The sequence below is a fragment of the Dichomitus squalens genome (genome assembly GCF_000275845.1).
Source record: "Dichomitus squalens LYAD-421 SS1 unplaced genomic scaffold DICSQscaffold_4, whole genome shotgun sequence".
NCBI lineage: Eukaryota > Fungi > Basidiomycota > Agaricomycetes > Polyporales > Polyporaceae > Dichomitus > Dichomitus squalens.
The window spans coordinates 1138868-1156774 of record NW_006766886.1 but is presented as its reverse complement, the minus strand read 5'-3'; the positions used below and the strand labels follow the sequence as shown (position 1 = coordinate 1156774).

Here is a 17907-nt window from a genome sequence, read left to right as displayed (position 1 = left end):
GATTAGAACATGAGCATTAGACCACTTTATGCGCGTTCATATGTAGGACAAAATGAGATACAAACATTTCTTATCCATTATACACATAATGAACTTCTTGTATATCAAGTCAGTAGCTCTTCAATTGTGACGTGCCGTTATGGCGTAGTAGAAGTCTTCGTGATAAACTCGGGGCTGTGAAGACAAAGATTAGATCCGACTAGAGTCGAAGCAAGATCTTCAGTCAGTAAGGAAAGACTATATTGCAGCAACGAACTGTACCTAGAGTCGAAGCAAGACTACAAAGGTTAAGTAAGTAACTACAAGTTAGAGGTAGATGTAATGAAGTACTCACTCTTCAGTCAGTAAGGAAAGACTGAAGAGGGAGGACGCAATCTGAAGTCCTTATATACTACAGAGAAGTGTCCATGACTAATCGAAGAGTGGTTAGTCACATGTACCATAGTGCGATGAATAATACAATGACAAAAGAATTGCGACGTATCGCACCATAGGATGAGTAAGAGATGAGTAAGGCATAGACCTGTCTAGACCGTTCTGGAGTGGTACGGATTGTCCTAGACAGTACCAGAAGAGTCCGGAAGCATAGCTATAGTACCCGAGCAGAGAGTCCCAAATATGGTAACATACTACATAAGCGACTACAGCTAAGCGCTAGGAGACGCATAGCCTCGTGTAGTCCGGACCGGATAAGTCCAAGTTCAACACTTCGTGACCGTAATGTGGCTTACTTAGGCAGGTCGCCTAGCGTAGACGCCGGAGAGAAAAAAATCAGCGCGTTCACGGACTTATGCAAGGCGCTGTAAGCTTCCAGCATATCACTGGGTCATCTCGGCCTTGCTTGCGGCGACGACCCCGCTTTGACCTGACGAGGTTCGGAACCTGGGCTTGTTATGCCAATGGATGCGGTGGACGAAGAGCAGTCGCGCCGCCTACTTCAACCGACCTCGGAGAACCTCGCTAATGTCAAGGTCTTCCCTCTCATACCAAGTCTGAAGAAGGATGTCGCTGTAAGTCGTGATGTTCAGGAATTGTGCTTGATGTCAAATTGCGAGGTGTTCGACAGAGAGATGTCGGTACGTGCGGTCATAGCCCGAATCAGGAACCCAGGTTGTTGACAAATACCAAATATATATAGATACTGCTTTGACATGGGAGTACGTGTCTTCCCGCTTGACATTCGGACTGTGGACTTTAACATCAGCCCTCCAGTCAATTGACGGCGTCGGACATCAACTTCGCAATCGTCCGCCCCCTAGTCTTCAAATATGCAAAGCTCGACAACATGGCCGTCGTGTACGCCTGCTTCGTCGTACGCTCGCATTTCCTATCTGAAGCAGAGGACAATCTTGCCTTCTCCGGCGTGCTCCTCTCCCGCGCCGCCCTCTGTGAGATCCTAGCCATGAAGCTACTCGGCACCTTCGCATCCAGCCCGCTTCGCGTCGCAACCGTCCTCACCGCAAGCTGGAACCCACTTGCTGGAGCTCCAGAAGCTGTCATACAGGACGTCAGGAATATGGTGGGAGAAGATGGCTCCTACGACCCACAGTGTGCCCTCGAAGTGCGTGCCAGTCAGGTGTATACACAGGTAATCTAACGTACATTTCCGGCTGTATAATAGATGGCCATCGCTTCCGAATCGAAGGCGTTCTTGGCATCACCATTGGTTCAGACGGTTGTGAACGACATCTACTCGGGGCGCATGGTCTTCACGATGACGTCCAAGCGTTCCGTGCTCGCTGACAACTACAAGCCACGCAGCATTGAGGTGTACGATGTACGGAAGGCGCCGTTTCTGGACCACTACCGTTTGCGCGTTCCCCGCTATGGGGCGATTCTCGAGTTCCTCAACTTTGCCCTGCTCTTGACAACCTTCTTGCTATGCCTGTCGAGTGAGTGACGTCATCACGTTAGGAATCGAGTGCAGCATTGACCGCTCCGATAGCCAAGGATCTGGATGCGATGAATGGATTTGAGAAACTGTTCATAGTTTTCGCCGCCGCTTTCGCGTTAGAAGAGTATACCGCTTCGAAGGAACACGGATGGACCAGTAAGTCCCCGGTCGCCCATGAATCATTCTGCACGGTTCTCACTGTTGTGCAGTTTACATTGCGAATGTGAGCTGTGCGTGCACAACTCTGCACTCCCCACTAAAACACCACAGCTTTGGAACGTATTTGACACGTCGTTCATTGTCATATTCCTCATCTACCTCGGGTACAGGATCAAGGGATTACATGACGGTGACAGTAAGTAATAGTATATTCCCTTGATAACATCAACACTCATATATTCTGGCATATAGCGGCTGCTTCCGACTTTTCGTTCGACGTCCTCGCCTGCGGAGCTTGCATATTATTCCCAAGGTGCGTTTGCCGCCCGTATCGGAGGTCGACGTTGTACTGACTGACTTTATGCAGACTAGCATTCTTCGCAGTCTCGAACAACGTCGTGGTTTTGTGCGTCTCATACCCCTACTCACCTAATTTTCGCTAACGGCACGGCTAGGGCTTTGCGCTCCATGATGTCTGAGTTCCTCTTCTTCATTGGCATCGCCGCGATCTGCTTCTCTGGCCTGCTGTTCACCCTACACAACCTGTGTGCGTTTCTCTTCCTCTGCGGCCCACCGACACAAGCTGACTGGGTATGCCACCCCTTCTTCCGTTGCCACAGCCGCGGATTCCGGCAGGTGGACCCTGAAGAGCATCGCGTGGCTAATGGTGCAGATCTGGTTTGGGAACACGTACCTCAGTTTCGCGCAGGCTGAGAGTTTCCATCCGCTCTTTGGGCCTGTACTCATGACCATGTTCGCCGCATTGTCGAACACGCTCCTGTTGACCAGTAAGTACCAGACAAATCATCGTCACTCGATGCTCTGACACCGCCTAGTTCTCATCTCCATCCTGTCCAATACGTTTGCGAGGATCGACGCAGTAAGTTACACCGATGCTCATGTAGAAATGATCTCTGATCCATGAGCGTAGAATGCTAAGCAAGAGTACCTCTTCCAATACGCCATTTCCACGATCGAAGGGTGAGGAATCACGTCCTGCCTCTCGTCGCGCTCTCGACGTTGACACTCCTGTCTCAGAGTCAAGGACGCGCTGTTTAGCTACCAGCCACCCTTCAACATGCTGGCCTTCGTGGTACTTTGGCCCCTCAGCTTCGTCCTCTCGCCACGGGCGCTGCACTCGGCCAACGTCTTCCTTATAAAGCTGACAGTGAGTCGACTCGCCTTAGATCGTCAGCCTTTCTGCCGAAGTTGTTGATACCTCGTGTTTGCAGTCGTTCCCGCAGCTCATCGTAATCGCCATCTACGAACGCTACCTCGCCCGCGGGCAAAAGTGGCGCGAAGTCGGCTCCGAGCGTGCGCACCATCTCTACGCGAGCCTCAGCCGCAGCGTCAAGCACATGCCCATCCTCGACTTTCTTGGCTCCTCTTCCATGGACGTCCACGAGGCCATCTTTGACGTCGACCTGCACGGCGAAGAGGAGAATCTATTCCCCGATGAAGACGACGAAGACGATTTCGATCAGTTGCACGACTTCCCGCTGTCCGCGCCTGCAGACACTGACACCACCATGCGTGCGTCGAAGTCGCACGAGTCGCTCCGGCTACGCAATAGGAACCTGTCTCCGTTCGCCCCGTCGCGCTCCCGTCCGGGCACACTAACCCCGCCAGAGCAGATTCGCCGCACGACGAGCCTCTCGCTCTCCCCACGTCATTCGCAGCGGACTCGGACGCGGAGCGCGGTTGACCCTGGGTCCCCTTCGTTGTCCCCCCGCCCTCGGAACAGCCGACTGCCGTCGATCAATCCCCCGAGCACGAGCGAGGTACCGACGCTTGGGCCGCGGAGCCCGCTTGGGGCGCTGTTCAGCTCGAGGAGAGAGCGGGTAGTGTCGACGGCTGGGGTGGAGGCAGGCGTGAAGAAGATGGAGGCGTTGGTCGAGGACATCAAGCGGATGCCGGTGAACAAGCTCAAAGAGGAGATGAAAGAGTTGCAGGTGCGTTCGTTCCGCTCTCAGGCTTTGTGTGGCTTATTTTCTCACTGGGGACTGCGTGATTTTGCAGGACCGACAGGCGAGGATCGAGAATTTGTTGTTGATGCTGACGAGGGGTATGCGGAACGACACTGGACACCATTCAACGATTCGACATGATTCATTGTAACTCTGCACGACATGGACATCACCATTACGCATCGCTTGGTATCTATCGGGCATAATTTCCATCTGAAGTTCTAGCCTCCCCTAGCTTGCGCTTCGAAAGTGACGTCGACAGTAAGCCGCTTTCTCAATTTGGAATGTCGCGAGGCGCGATGTACTGCTTTCCGTGACTACATGCCGTAGGGAGCTAAGCCGCGGTCAAACCGTAAGTCGAACGGAGAAGCTGACGGTTGCCAACTCACAACTATGCGGAGCAATCCCTGCGACATCTCAGGTAGTGGCGGTCTTCTCTACCTCGCGGTGAGCTCGGCGTTCGGGTCTTCTGTGTCAATCTCAATCGTAACAGTATCGAATGGTGGGAAGTCCCCCTCGGAACCACGGACTGTCAATCTTCGGCAGGCAGGCCGGAGCGTTATATCGGGCAATGTAGGCGACTGGGCACCCTGTCTGCTTAGTGCTCATCGAATCACATGTTGAGAGTTCGGACGTTGGTCGGCGCCAGGGTGAGGACGAACACGAAGATCGCAACTTGCGGCTGGTGCGGGATCGTGACTTCGCAAAAGGTGAGATATCCTACGCGCTGATCTGTGTCAGCTCCTGGTGGCATGAAGAGTGGACATACGAACGCACGAGATCCAGCTCCTTCGTATATTAGCTCGCAGAAGTATATGTCCAGGACGCAATGCGGCGAACCGGAGACTAGACTGCGCAGTGTCAGCAGGTGCGTCGTATATTTTCAGAGTCCTCAACTCGTGGGTGGACAGGATGGCTTTGCGAACCAGGAGATTCCCCAGTTCGGCAGAGCTATAGGTACTATTGGGTACAGCGTCGACTATCCCTCGCCGAACAGTTTGGCAAGGTGGATCGGGTTCACGACATGCGGCCGGCACAACAAGTTGACATATCTTTGTCCGTCAACCTAACCAGTAGTAAGCTAGTGCTGAGCGATGACCAGTGTTCAGAACGTTTCCTGTCCAGTATCTTGGACGTATTCCTCCACATGAGGTGGTTATTTAGTAGAATCCAATGTGCTCTATCTCACGTAGATGGAGCGGAGGTTCGGTGCTCTGTCTGGCAAATTTCGACCTCGAATGTTTGACACCCTGACCCAAACTTCCGACCATGTAGCGGGTGCCAATTGATCTCGCTACTGCTTACTCTTGAATGATCTGCCGACAACCTAATCACCTCGATGCATTCCCCCTCCACGTTGTGGGACGAAAGTTCAGCCACTTTACTTGGCGGCCCCTCCACCATCTGGATTTGCAGGCCTGCCTCAGGCTCCGGCTCCTTGTACCTGGCATCGCTCTCAGAATTCTCGACTTCGGGCTTCGACGGCACGCCTTGTCCAGCGAACGTTATCATCCCTTCTCCGCGCGCGTTCTATCTCCTCCGCTCTCCACGATCCGATTTAGGCAAGACACTTGTACTCCTCCATCTGCCCGATATAGCAAGCGTTGTTATTCGCATTCGATGTTCCCACCCAGCGCGGACCGCTTTTACATCTAGTCGACTCGTGGCCCGTCCTCCGTCGCAGTGTGTCTGCTTCCATTGATACTGGTTCCGGAGGAGAGAGACGTTTGTTTTCCGGAACATCGCCACAAGCGCTCGATCCTAAGAAGGAAACCAGTAGTGGCACAGGGCGCCACCAGCGCCGCTCTGGCTTCCACCTGCTGGCATCTGGCATCTGACTGCTAACGTAGGCACGAGGCGGGGTGGGTCTCAAGTACCTGAGCTAGTAGAAGGCACGCCAAAAGTGTACTGGACGGGCCTCGTGCTGGCTACATACACGGTGGAGTTGGCTGCTGGCAGAGAAGACCGAGAACCATGCAGGTAGGGTACGTGGTACGTGGTACGAGTACAACATGCAATGATGGGGACAATATATGGTAGTAATTAGAGTAAAAACCGTGCGGCGCGCATAGGTATACGACTCGGAGAACAAAGAGCAGTGAAATGGTGGCGAAGGGGGAATGCGACTGAATATGGACAGACGAAGGAGCAATAAGAGATCCAGGAGCAGAACCAGCGAGTCCGATATCACCAAGCACAGCGAGGATGTTAGCGGCGTGTGAAGGCGAGAAGAGGGATGGGGGTGGGAAATTGAATGGAGATCGTGGTACAATATTAGCGATAAGTAGGGATAATGCTTGCAATGCCGAGTGAACGGGTGATCGTATGAGGATGAGATGGTGAGATGGACATGAGGGAAGGTCAGTGTGCCAGGGTCCACAATGCAAATCATGATGACCGAAGCCAGGTGGGGGTACATATCCAGACCCAGCAGAGTCCAGACGAACGAAAGGGAAAATAATCATAGGGCAGCAACGGTAAGAGCGCGTCATGACGTTGACCCGCTTGAGCGTTCTCCGCCATGCGAGACATCGTCGCCATCATCGCCATGTCCGCTGAGAGACGGTAGAGGCGGGTGGGTATGGATGTACTGATGCGCATCATCCTCGTTCAACGGCGACCCAGGACGCGATCGATCGACCATAGTAGACGTAGGAACCAGAGTATTCGTCGTCGACTGAATGACCTCCGATCCTTCCGACTCGTCGTGATGGACACCGTTTGTGATGGGTTGATTATGGGGGTAGTAGGACATCCTCCTGTTCTGGAAGAAATCGTAGACCGTGAACCTGTGCACGCGTAGTGAGTAACAACCACGGACATAACGACAAACAGAAAACGTACTGTTCCTCCAACTGGCGTAGTTCGGGCTTCATCTTCTCGAGATCGGGGTGTAGCTTCCGTTTCGAATGTGTCAGCGGCTTCTCAACCATCAAGAACTCATCAAGTTCATGGGAGACGTCAAAGTTCGCCTTTTTCATCTGCAGTAGGCGCAAGATGATCAGTGATGGGGAAGATGCCAACTCAGTTCGCTACTTACATCAGGCACGAAAGGCGGCTGCGACTCCTTATTCTCGAGAGTGTCCCAGTCGATACTCGCCATCCACGGATGAGTGCGAATGTCATCAATGCCGAGCCCTTCGTGGCAACCAAGGCGAGTCTTAGGGTTGCGGTCAAGGAGCTGGGATGAATGATGTCAGAGAATATCGTCAAGGAAGCTGGTGCAATGCAGAACTCACACTGAGAATGAATTGCTGGCCCTCCTTGCTGCACTTGTCCTTCACGCTCGACGGAAAGCGGATACTATCCTTCAATATTGAGTGCTTCATTTTCTCGGCGGACCGGCCGTCGAACGGCCGGCGGTGGAAGAGGAGTTCAAAGACGACGACGCCCAAGGACCACCAATCGCAGGACCATGTGTAGCCTAACCGGCCGATGACCTCGGGAGCCATGTACGCCATGCTTCCTGCGACGCTCGTATGCAGCCTGCGTTCTGAGTAGTGAATAGCGACATTGAAGTCTGTGATGTGCGCGTGGCCCATCGCATCGAGGAGGATGTTGTCGGGTTTCATGTCGCTATAGGGGATGATCAGGAGGAACCGGCTAAATGAGGCTGTGAGGGCTCGGCATACCGGTGAATGATCCGCTGTTTATGCAAATATTCGAGTGCAGAGGAAAGCTCTGCGGTCCAAAATCGCACGACATTCTCTGGGATATATCTGAGGCGCTCTAGATGGACTGCGGCATTGTTAGCTCGATTGCTCCCCATGTCAGAATCTAAAGAGCTTACATCGCAGATCCCCTCCGAGCATAAGATCAAGAACGAAGAAACAATTCTCGTCGTCTTGGAAGGCATAACGCATATTAACGATGAATGGGTGATCAATCTGAAAAAGCGAGCGTCAGATCATTCCGCAAGACAGGCGCACATGGTGGTGGCTTGATGGTGATACGGGGAATGTGCAGATAGCACGAACGCGACATGTAGCCCTTCCAACGACGCGGACAACCGGAAGAACGTGAGAAAGGGAATTGAGCCTGTACACAGCTGCGACGTAGCATAGGCACGGACTCAATAGTGGCTGGGAAGTGAAAAACACTTCATGGTACGCAAGAAGCTGCCACATAGAATGAAAAGCAAGCTTTCCATGGACAGATAGGTGTCAGAGCATGCGTGCCCGGGACTTTGGACGTGGCGTGCCACCGGTGAGTTCGCAACAGTTGTCAGTGAAATGGCGAGGCGCCATGCGACCGACGGTTCGGAGATGGCGGTGGTGCGAGCGCCGCAGGATAGCGTACTCAGGTGGGAAGAGCGCCTTCCAAGACGCAGAAAAAGAGAGGGATACATGCAAGGAGTCTCCCCGTGCCCTGAGGAAGAGGTAGCAGGAGGGGGAAGGAGGGGGACGGTGAGAGATGAAGGGGGAAGGGAACACACCTCCTCCAGTAATCTGCGCTCTTGAATAATGTTGGCCACAGCCTTCTGCTTGATGCATTTGGCTTTGTCAATGTACTTGAGAGCATAGAGCTTCTTGCTCTTCTTGTGCTCGACGACTCGGACCTGAACGATAGTGGCAGAAAGTAAGTGAGTATGCTGGGTGCGGGGAAATGGGTAGCAAGGCATACCTTGCCGAAGGCGCCCTTGCCTACTGCACGATGGAGGTCGAAATGATAGAGATCGACCTCTGCATCGAAGTTTGTGGGGTCAGAGCAACAATTACCCATCAGACAGCGATACTGGAGGAGACGGAAGAGAGGAGGGGTTATTAGAGAGGAAGTACAAGAGAGACCAAATACACTCACCCCGGCCCACACAAGGCTATAGGCGCCGAGTCGGATACGCTGCCGGCGGCGGTGCCCCGCCTTCCTCATTCGGCAGCACCGGCCGACGGCTCGCACGAACTCCTGCTCAATCCATCTTGTCTTCCCTCGCTTAGCCCCAACACAGCCGACCCTGACCAGATTCATTAATTCTATCATCCGCCATGCACGTCGCTCTTTCCACAATCCCGACCATTAGGGAGCTGTATAAATCAGGCGTCCTCAAGGGCAGCGCAGTCACGCCCAGAGTGCGATATCCACCCAAGTCGGCGCTGCTCTATAGAGTCTCGCTGTAGTGAGTGGCGGGTATCATGGATCAGTATGTGACGGCCTCATAAACCTGCCCAACAACGGCGTTGTCCCAAATCTGTCACACTCGTGCATGTGTTTCGCACATGACATTCAATTGACGGGCGTGCATCCTCCCCCCAAAGCCAGGGAGATATCACCAGATTAGATGTAGATTGCATCATTAACGCCGCCAACAGGGGCCTCCTTGGTGAGTCCTGTCATTGTCTCCTGCTTTTTCGGGTACATGAGCTTCGGGTTACTGTTATACAGGGGGTGGCGGCGGTGCGTCGCGACATTGTCTAGTGTTTCTCATATCTGCGTGTCAATTCATCTATCCTTGTATTGAACAGTCGACGGTGCAATTCATGCAGCTGCCGGGCCGTCACTGCTCGAAGAATGTGAGTAAAGATCGTCCGATCTCGGACGGGTCATCACAATAGATGGACTAGGTCGTAAACTCAACGGCTGCGATACTGGTGATGCAAAGATCACTAAGGGCTACAACCTACCATCGTGCGCGCCACCTCATTTGAATCACCTCTCTGCTCTATTGACGTCCGATGCCGCATTTCCAGTCGCCATGTCATTCATACTGTTGGGCCGATATACTCGTCTGCCAAGGCCGAAGAGAAGGCCCAGCAACTAGCGTCATGCTACAAGAGAAGCCTCCAACTCGCCGTTGCGAACTCACTGAAGCACATTGTTCGTCCTGTGCTACCACGCCCCGCGCGTGAAATAGGCTCTGAACCTTAACGGTCTTCATGTATAGGCCTTCCCTTCCATTTCCACGGGTATATATGGATATCCCATTGAAGCCGCTACACATATCGCTCTCAACGTTGTTAGGGAGTTCTTGGATACCAACGACGGTGACAAGGTGCGTTGTTCAGAAGATCCTCATGTTGTACGGGCAGAAGCTCATGTGCCCGCCGTCTGGGCTACTTCAGCTTGAGCGAACCATCTTCGTTGTTTGGAGCGATGCCGACAAGGCAGTATACGAGTGCGTTTGATGCAGAACTTCTCTTGATCTGCTTGTGACCCAGATTCTTAAGGTCTCTTCTACCACTCTACTTCCCACTGGATGATAGCGAGACCGAGACCACCTAGGGTGAGTATTAGCAGAGCGTTATGTGGCATTCTCGCTCAAGGCTTCCTTCGCGTCCCACGCTTCGAGTTGAAGGGCAATCTCCGGGAGCGATGTCGGCTGGGATTCTATGATAGTACGCAGTCTGTACGCTAGCGCTACGTTATGTGTGCTTCTACTTGTGCGTCGTGAGTTTTTGTCATCATTATACCGCTACCATCGGGACGAATCGCGTTGGCGTCCTCACAGTCACCACGCCGCCATTTGCTAGACGTGAGATTGGCTTAGTCGGAGGATCCTCCGAGCTTACGAAATGGCCTGCGCTTCGGAGGGAACCCTACACCGGTGATGTTTCCCACTGCCTCCCTCCATGTTGATCAGGCTTCCATGAATTGCGAGTGTTACAACGCCCAGATCAGGTAACTATTCTACATGCAATCCTTCTATCTCCATCTGCCTCCACTCAGTAGTTGTTGTAGTTATCGACGGTGACCACCTCGTCGACCTTCTGCTGAGAGTGGTGCTTGGCCTTCTGCTTGTCGACGTAGTCAAGCTGCGGGAGACGCTGAATGAGCACCAACGCATATGCAGGTGCAAGGGTCCCTGACGTACGCCCTTGGTCTCGACTATGCGGTCGATGAAAGCGCCAGCAAAGCCCGCGAGAAGCTCCTTCGCCTTGGCGTGGCTGGGGGGCTGGCCGCTCGCAGCGACGTGCTTCTCGTACGCCTTGGCAGCCTGGGATGTGGAGACATGAGTCCGATGCTGATAGATGGCCGAGGAGAAGACGGACCTCGTAGGACGCGGCTGCGGCAATCAGTTCATGGGAGAGCTCGGCTTTGTGGGGGGCATTGACGACCTCAATAGTTCATGAAGGTCAGATTTGTGGCGATGGTAAGAGATGGGTTGCCAAGAGCCTACCTGGTCGTATGCCTGGGCTTCGTCGGACTCGTGGTGGAAGAAACCCATTGTGTCGTGAGTGGTAGTATAGGAGGTGGATGTGGCTTGAGTGCGGATGCGAGCTGTGCAGCTTAAGTAGACTCGGACGTCAACGATCGGGCTCGGCGCGGCGATGCTGCTATTAATAGCGTTATTCGAGTGGGCAGTACTAACGTGACGACGCTCTCGTGATAGAATGTAAAAATGAGCAGAGTTGCCGAACGCGTACCAAGATCATCTAGAGCGTCGGCGTTTCCTTACGGATAGTGAAAGCACCGGCTTATCGATCGCAGGCGATACAGGAAGAAGCATCTTCAGTTCTGGAAGTGCATCCTTCTGACTGGGAGGGTCCCAAACAGCCCTCATCACGTCGAAGAGCATGCATCGTGGAAGCCGCAGCCTGAGGTTCCCCTCCTTTGGCAGGAAACCCACCCCTTGGGCCTCAACGACGAATGCAGTCCTCTCTGAGCATGCAAGCATGATGGTCCCTCTGTTCGGCTTGCACGTTGCTGACATTTCCCCTCTAGAGTGTTTGGGGGAGTCGACAGGTAACTGGTATACAATGCTCAATCGAGTCGCTACTTTACATACACATATCTGCTTCGACTATGCTGCACTCAGTAGTTGTCGACGGTGACGACCTCGTCGATCTGCTGCGTGGACTGGCGCTTGGCGCGCTCCTTGTCGATGAAATCGAGCTGTAGGGTGAGCGGAATTAACCACATTTGCCTCGTAGAGTCGAAGAGGATCGCGACGTACGCCCTTGGTCTCGACGATGCGATCGATGAAGGCGCCGGCAAGGGAGGCGGCGATCTCCTTCGCCTTCGCGTGGCTGTCGGGCTGGCCGTTCTCAGCGATGTGGTTCTCGTATGCCTTAGAGGCCTGGACAGAAAGGGAGCGATGAGCACGATGTGGCCGATTCGGCGGATCTACGACGGACCTCGTAGGAAGCAGCGGCAGCGAGGAGCTCGTGGGAGAGCTCAGCCTTGTGAGGGGCGTTGACGACCTGAATCGTCGGACGAGGTTAACTCCAGGTCAAGGAGGCGAGATAAGGAGTAGGCTAACCTGGTCGTAGGCGGCAGCCTGGTCAGAGGAGCTATCGAACCAACCCATTGTGTTGAGAGTAGTAGTGGTTGTGTGAGAGGTAGAAGATACGATGCGGGGTGAGTGCAGGGACTGGGGAATCGATGGATGTAGCAGGGCAGTTTATATAGAGGAAAGGGATGCGTGACGTCTAGCCGCTATTAATAGAATGGACAACGATAGCTTGGATAGGTCGTTCGTCGCAACGAGCGGTGCCTAGTCATTGACATAGGGAACTTTGTTCTGTTTCGCTCCAGTCGCGAGTCGTGAAGCATGTGCCCTTGCTCTTCAACGCGCGGACGACTTTTCTGCATGTTTCCCAGATACATATGTCTGACTCTGGGAGCATTGAGGTCGCTCTCGATGGCGTTGCTGCCGTCGATCATCGCGCGTGCGAGTGGTGAACGCCACTCCATTTGATCAAGTCGTGACCTGAGGAAATCCATCCGATCAGAATCCATTTATCCACAATCAGGGCTCCAAAGGCACTGCGGATGTCGAGCGTGGAAGCTCATACTCAGCTGGGAAGATGTCGTCACAGTTTGCAAGATTCAACTCCGGCCGGTGGTGGTGGCGGTCAACGTTGTTGTTGTGCTTAGCGCCGGACGTGCTGTGCGATGTGCGGGCCGGTGGCGAGACTTAAACCCGACCAACATTCGGTCCGGTCCGTGTCGAGCGTAAGAAGCTACTTCCATTGATGTTCATGACCTGTGTACTGACGATTATTTCGAAGCCTTTGGTACCAGTGACCGTCTCAGCTTCCTGCGCTCCGAATCTCTGAGCGAACTCACAATGCATCTTTGCCGCGTTGTCCAATGTCTCAGGGCACTGGCAGTTTGAGCTTGTGCTATCGGCGTCGCTGAAGAGCAGCTCCAACGTCGACTTCTCGATTACTGTTCAAAATCGAAACAGCGGCAGATTGCTTGAGCGGCATCGACACAGGCACGATATCGATAGTTCCCAAACGTACCACGCAGGGCCGAGATTCGCGTTAAGGAAGCTCATGACGCACGGTAAGGAGTAGGAGAATTGCTTCATAGGAGCTACATCTTACATTGATAGATGTATCCCTCAAGCCTCTGGTTTGGAGTTACACCTGACAAGCATAACGCCTCTGAGCCTACTGCTTCTTCGCAAACGCTTCAACCTCAGGCTTGATACTCGCAAGCAAATCCTGGGTAGTGTACTTCGGCTTCCAGCCCAGCGCCCGCCCACGGTCGGCACGGCAACGGCAGTTCGAGCCAAAGCTCCATCCGAATCCCTCGCTCCCAAAGTACTTCGGCAACTCCTCGACGGCGAACGACGTCGGTTCCGCGTTGTCTGTGATCCCGAGCTCCACCAAGGCCTTACCGACGGCCCTGGAAATGTCGATCCAGTGGTGCTCGCCGTTCTCGCCGTAGTACCAGCCCTCCCAGCCGTGGCCTGTCATATCTGGGCTGCTGATGCTGCTGTCGAAGAGCACTATGTAGAGCTCTGCAACTACGAGTCGAAGAATGGGTCAGCCAATGTGACGTAGACAGATTTGAGTGTACGGAGCTTACTGTCGTCAATGTGCACATTAGGCCACCAAGCCAAGCCCTTGCCGACAACTCCAGCACGCTTGCGGTCGAGAGAGGCACGGGTGATGGCCGGTATCTGCAGCGAGTGCGGGTTGGAGACGCCAGCCTTGGCCAGCGGGTGGGCAGCGATGCCATAAATCGTCGAGGGCAGAACGATGTGGGTACGCGCGAAGCCCTTCTCGTCGGCATCTACTACCGCCAAGTCGACGTCGCGATGGAAGGACGTCGGAGAGATGGACTTAAGTTGTTCGATGTTGATGTCGCTGTGGATGGTGTCCGTGGCATACTCGCCGCGTGCGTCATCGATGAGAACACCAGTTCCGGACTAAGAAGCAAGTCGATCAGAAACGCAACATTCAGTCGGCAGAGCGTGCACTGAACGTACAGTGTGAATGAGGATAGGCAAGTCGCCAATCTTGCTGTGCCTCTTCTTGAGACCGTTCAAGATGGCATGGAGGAGTGCTTCATCCCCTGCATCGGCCTAGTAGCACCATAGTCAGTCAACGACGCGCTTGATCCCTCCAGACCTGAACACGTACAAGATGAAATACAACATGGCTGTTCTCGGCAAGGCTCTCGATCTTGTCGTGCTCAGCGTGGGTCCCAACTATGGCGTTGACGCCGAATTTTTCCTTGAGTATCTTGGCCTTCTCTGCACTGCGCACGATGGTAGTAATCTCAAAAGTGTTGGCGCTTGGATGGCTGAGGAGACGGGCTAGAACGGCGCCTCCAATGTAGCCTGCGGATGGAGGTCAGGAGCTGCAAGGGAAGCTGACGTCAGCGCCGCCTTCGTACCTGTAGCGCCAGTCAGAAAGATGGGCGTCTTGGACGTTGACATTTGCGATGATGACGAATATGATGTTTTGAGCTGTTCGAAGTACGTGGAGAGACAATGCAGATGCTCGAGTTGGTTGCTGAAGATTTATAGCATTCCTTGCTGCTTTGTCATCTAGCAGAACTTACCAAGCGGTCTCTCCAATCATCAGTGCAACCGGGAGACGTACTACTAATGCAACGAGATCGACGAAGAGACAAATGCTCTAGCCATATGGAATAATCATCACTTCCGGACGTGGTGCATGTCTCAGGTACATGCTGTCGCATATCCTGGATGATCACGAGACATCCATGGCTCTTGTGATGGTACAAGGTTTACCCCAGTTGGCTGATAATGTCGACTTTGTGTCCAGCTGTGACACCATTGAGGTATGTATGGACTTCTGTACCAACTATCTCGAGTCTGGCGCTGATGAATCACTGAGTACCCTCAAATTTATCTAGGAACGCGATTATGTACTCCTTCGAGCCCGAAATAGCGCCTGATGGTGTAAAACATGCAGAGCCAATCTGAAGTCGTTCTTGAAGTGCTGATCAATCGGATCCGGTCTTCGTACGGCGTGCATGAGGGTATTTGTTATATCGAACATCCTTACTTACTGGACTCGGTAAGAGTTCCAGATAGCGTGCTTTTGCTTGGCGCATACACTTTGATCCCAGAGGTATTTGCCACTAGGCTCTCTGATCCTGTACATACAGGGCAATACGGTCAATCTGCCTGATTAGGGAAGGAGACGCCCTTCCGTCTCTGGCGCATAACAAGCGTCGTGGCAGGTCTGACCATCCCTCCTCCGTGCGGTCCCTTTCATGCACCTTCATGCGGATGCTGAATCTGCTCATACCGCGCTTCCTAGCTCCGGAGCTCATGCCGTGTATGGGCCACTACCATGCACCTGTATCTTGTCTAGAATCAAGTGTGAAGGACAGTATAGTGGATGCAATCGCCCCAGCGGGATGCGGCGCGCGACGGGACTAAGGGCCGTTGTCTACTGGTCCTACGCCTGCTATCTACTCTGTCAAGCTTGTGCGCGTCGCTAGTATTGTGTACCCCGGTACCGCCCACATCGTGCCCCGTTGTTATCCATGGGCATACATAGTATGCCTATTGTTTCTTATTGAGTTCTCCTTGAGTGGTCGAGTGTACGTGATATTCATCCCGAAAATCGTGGGGGTTTCAGCTGAGTAGGATCGCTGCTGCCTTCCTGTCGGCCCTGGCTCACTGTCAAGCATAGTGATGGAAGCAGATATCCGGACTTTAAGTGCGCACTGCGAAGACCGGGTACAACGCGCTCGGCCTGTGACGCGTGCCTAAGTTCGACAGGTTCGATGAGTCCGAAAATCAGAGTAGCCTACAATGAGGTTTGCAAACCTCTGGGATATCGGGCTAGGGAGGTATGAGACCTCCCAATCGCGCATGAGTATCTATCGAAAAGGAAGGTAGCGGCACTCAGTCCCAGGATTACAGTCGACAAGGCTTGACTTCCCAGTCCCGAACACCAATGTCAGTGAGGACAAATATGAAGAGGTCGACTCTGGCCGTCATGCACGCCCTGACGGACCTTTGCACGTTTGCAGAAGCTGCGCGGGGCAATACACCATTCAGCATTCACGACCCCCGAGACTGCCGATGCGAGTCGCATCATGAGAAGATTTGTCCTTGCAAGAACGACCAAAGTCTGCGCTGATTATCTGGTCCATGCATTCAATGACAGGCGGCAAGCGTCTTGAAGCTGCGATGGGAGCCACCTTGTCCTCGTCGACTGCCTGTCCAGTCGCCGCTCAGCGCTGACCGTTTCGGGCTTCATCGCGACTTCGCTACCGTGAGTGAAGTACTTAGGGTGGTATACTATATACATCGTCTTCTCGCGCGCTCGGCTTGGCCCTCCTTATAGCTTCTCTGCAGCGCTATGAAGACGCTCGACGCCGATGCTTTGCGTCGTGAAGATGGCTGTGCGTTGAGAGTGTCCGACGCCTGCATCACCTAGATCTCATTCAAAAGCAAGATGGGAACTGGCAGGACTGCTATGTAGTGGGTGCTATGTGATGGAATCCCTTGGTTTCGCTATACAATCAGCCGCACTTCCTTCATTCTCATCTAAATCCCAGAACTGTGCATACGCCGTCCATTTACTGAATGCGGGGAGCGGGTTCAAGTTGTATTTGTACCAAAGATTGCACGCTGGAGGATCGACCAACCATGTGAATATTGCGCACGGGCAGCGGCCGACTTCTGGTCGTATGGATTGAATCGCTTCAGCGTCGGATGTTGAGTCACGGGCGTGCTGCTCAGGAGCAAGCATGCTCGAGCGGACAACCTTCTGCAACCTGAAAGATCGAGATTGTCGGAGATCAGTCGACCGTGGGCTACTGGCATCGTACAGCAGCATACGCACAGAGCAAGGAGCTCTTCGTCCGTCCACGACGGAATTTCCCAGCAGTTGGCTCTGCGGATCTGCGCCTTGCGCACAAACCATGCGCTGTCCGGTCCTTGGACAGCGGGGGCGGCGACGAAGAACTGCCAGTGGGGTACGTCGTAAGTGATGTGAGAGGCCGGGCGTTTCTCGCGGCCGAATCGATCCACCAATGACCATACCCAGGGGGCCTCGTCCGCGAGCTCTGGGATCCGCGTCTGATCCCATAAGTTGAAATGGTCCACGTTCGGGTCCAATCGCGCAACGCCGTCTTTATTGAACAGGTAAACGTCGCCGTCCGCGGGAGTGAAGAGCACAGTCTCTTCGCGGGTCAGGCATTCTATCAACAGGTAGAAGAGGAAGTGGCTTTTGCCTTGGTGTGCCTGTCAGCGAACGGGCGGCGGAGGAGTGCCCGCTGACTGTGCCCTACCTATTCCAACATGACCGAGAAGCAGGCAGCCGGCCATTGCCCTGAGGCCCTTCTGTTTGCGTGCATCCCGCAGGCGCTCTATGAAACGCCGGTACTCGTCGCGCACGAATACATCGGCGTCGAAGGTGTCGAGATGGAAGATGTGGCAAGCAGTGCGCATGGGCACATGAATGAATCGCTTATGAGATGGTTTCGCGAGTATGTTGTCGAGCAGAGCTTTTCCAGGCTGACCCTACCAGGTCTGATAGAACTCGAGCAAGACCTCAGGACTATTTTCCGTCCACAGGTCGACGTAGAATCGTAAGTCGTCGGTTAGGGGCTCACGCGCGGCAACTGTGTTAGTTGAGGAGGACACTCACTCTGCGTCTCTTTCCGTGGGGAGGCGGACTGAGATCTTCACGACGTTTTGTAGACGTTTAAATGGCAGTGTAGGTGGCA

At 53.7% G+C, this 17907-nt stretch overlaps 7 protein-coding genes across 7 annotated transcripts; 2 read left to right on the top strand and 5 right to left on the bottom strand.

Moving 5' to 3' along the window:
• Nucleotides 1-853: 853 nt before the first annotated feature.
• DICSQDRAFT_80530 (uncharacterized protein) lies at nt 854-4467 on the top strand. The gene is made up of 17 exons (XM_007362547.1): nt 854-1010; nt 1067-1076; nt 1139-1157; nt 1213-1561; nt 1622-1892; nt 1946-2050; nt 2104-2117; nt 2165-2249; nt 2306-2366; nt 2421-2459; nt 2509-2600; nt 2674-2841; nt 2890-2933; nt 2985-3034; nt 3092-3221; nt 3286-4005; nt 4073-4467. The coding sequence occupies exons 1-17, from the start codon at nt 894-896 to the stop codon at nt 4169-4171; spliced, it is 2373 nt and encodes a 790-aa protein (XP_007362609.1). The 5' UTR covers nt 854-893; the 3' UTR covers nt 4172-4467.
• Nucleotides 4468-6070: 1603 nt separating this feature from the next.
• On the bottom strand, nt 6071-8749 carry DICSQDRAFT_153010 (kinase-like protein). Its single transcript, XM_007362546.1, has 8 exons — nt 8644-8749; nt 8456-8578; nt 7811-7907; nt 7653-7758; nt 7260-7596; nt 7061-7201; nt 6865-7001; nt 6071-6809 (listed from the first exon to the last, which is right to left on the bottom strand). Exons 1-8 carry the CDS (start codon nt 8740-8742, stop codon nt 6509-6511), a joined length of 1341 nt encoding a protein of 446 aa, XP_007362608.1. The 5' UTR covers nt 8743-8749; the 3' UTR covers nt 6071-6508.
• A 253-nt stretch (nt 8750-9002) lies between these two features.
• On the top strand, nt 9003-10373 carry DICSQDRAFT_153009 (A1pp-domain-containing protein; the record flags this gene model as incomplete). Its single annotated transcript, XM_007362545.1, has 8 exons — nt 9003-9133; nt 9273-9346; nt 9480-9527; nt 9579-9642; nt 9705-9831; nt 9899-10006; nt 10077-10129; nt 10182-10373. 8 exons carry the CDS (start codon nt 9003-9005, stop codon nt 10234-10236), a joined length of 660 nt encoding a protein of 219 aa, XP_007362607.1. The 3' UTR covers nt 10237-10373.
• Nucleotides 10374-10554: 181 nt separating this feature from the next.
• Nucleotides 10555-11212, bottom strand: DICSQDRAFT_153007 (uncharacterized protein). The gene is made up of 4 exons (XM_007362544.1): nt 11132-11212; nt 11004-11069; nt 10826-10948; nt 10555-10766 (listed from the first exon to the last, which is right to left on the bottom strand). The coding sequence occupies exons 1-4, from the start codon at nt 11177-11179 to the stop codon at nt 10677-10679; spliced, it is 327 nt and encodes a 108-aa protein (XP_007362606.1). The 5' UTR covers nt 11180-11212; the 3' UTR covers nt 10555-10676.
• Nucleotides 11213-11644: 432 nt separating this feature from the next.
• Nucleotides 11645-12793, bottom strand: DICSQDRAFT_159830 (uncharacterized protein). The gene is made up of 4 exons (XM_007362543.1): nt 12215-12793; nt 12090-12155; nt 11909-12031; nt 11645-11847 (listed from the first exon to the last, which is right to left on the bottom strand). Exons 1-4 carry the CDS (start codon nt 12260-12262, stop codon nt 11767-11769), a joined length of 318 nt encoding a protein of 105 aa, XP_007362605.1. The 5' UTR covers nt 12263-12793; the 3' UTR covers nt 11645-11766.
• Nucleotides 12794-13352: 559 nt separating this feature from the next.
• DICSQDRAFT_159829 (NAD(P)-binding protein) lies at nt 13353-14643 on the bottom strand (the record flags this gene model as incomplete). The annotated part of the gene is made up of 5 exons (XM_007362542.1): nt 14587-14643; nt 14331-14530; nt 14177-14272; nt 13774-14116; nt 13353-13711 (listed from the first exon to the last, which is right to left on the bottom strand). Exons 1-5 carry the CDS (start codon nt 14627-14629, stop codon nt 13353-13355), a joined length of 1041 nt encoding a protein of 346 aa, XP_007362604.1. The 5' UTR covers nt 14630-14643.
• Nucleotides 14644-16661: 2018 nt separating this feature from the next.
• DICSQDRAFT_178383 (uncharacterized protein) lies at nt 16662-17629 on the bottom strand (the record flags this gene model as incomplete). The annotated part of the gene is made up of 3 exons (XM_007362541.1): nt 16662-16953; nt 17022-17412; nt 17470-17629. The coding sequence occupies 3 exons, from the start codon at nt 17627-17629 to the stop codon at nt 16665-16667; spliced, it is 840 nt and encodes a 279-aa protein (XP_007362603.1).
• Nucleotides 17630-17907: the final 278 nt, after the last annotated feature.

Excerpts from the sequence above, each read along its gene's own strand:
- DICSQDRAFT_153010 (XM_007362546.1), bottom strand. The coding sequence starts at position 8,742 with ATGGGTAATTGTTGCTCTGACCCCACAAACTTCGATGCAGAGGTCGAT. Across the intron at positions 7,759-7,810 it reads GCTCGGAGGGGATCTGCGAT|TCCATCTAGAGCGCCTCAGA; the intron begins GTAAGCTCTTTA and ends ACAATGCCGCAG. Across the intron at positions 7,597-7,652 it reads AAACAGCGGATCATTCACCG|CGACATGAAACCCGACAACA; the intron begins GTATGCCGAGCC and ends CATCCCCTATAG.
- DICSQDRAFT_159830 (XM_007362543.1), bottom strand. The coding sequence starts at position 12,262 with ATGGGTTGGTTCGATAGCTCCTCTGACCAGGCTGCCGCCTACGACCAG. Across the intron at positions 12,032-12,089 it reads CTGCCGCTGCTTCCTACGAG|GCCTCTAAGGCATACGAGAA; the intron begins GTCCGTCGTAGA and ends CTTTCTGTCCAG. Across the intron at positions 11,848-11,908 it reads GCATCGTCGAGACCAAGGGC|CTCGATTTCATCGACAAGGA; the intron begins GTACGTCGCGAT and ends CTCACCCTACAG.
- DICSQDRAFT_153007 (XM_007362544.1), bottom strand. The coding sequence starts at position 11,179 with ATGGGTTTCTTCCACCACGAGTCCGACGAAGCCCAGGCATACGACCAG. Across the intron at positions 11,070-11,131 it reads AAGCCCAGGCATACGACCAG|GTCGTCAATGCCCCCCACAA; the intron begins GTAGGCTCTTGG and ends TGAACTATTGAG. Across the intron at positions 10,949-11,003 it reads CCGCAGCCGCGTCCTACGAG|GCTGCCAAGGCGTACGAGAA; the intron begins GTCCGTCTTCTC and ends TCCACATCCCAG.
- DICSQDRAFT_80530 (XM_007362547.1), top strand. The coding sequence starts at position 894 with ATGCCAATGGATGCGGTGGACGAAGAGCAGTCGCGCCGCCTACTTCAA. Across the intron at positions 1,893-1,945 it reads CTTCTTGCTATGCCTGTCGA|CCAAGGATCTGGATGCGATG; the intron begins GTGAGTGACGTC and ends CCGCTCCGATAG. Across the intron at positions 2,367-2,420 it reads GCTTGCATATTATTCCCAAG|ACTAGCATTCTTCGCAGTCT; the intron begins GTGCGTTTGCCG and ends GACTTTATGCAG.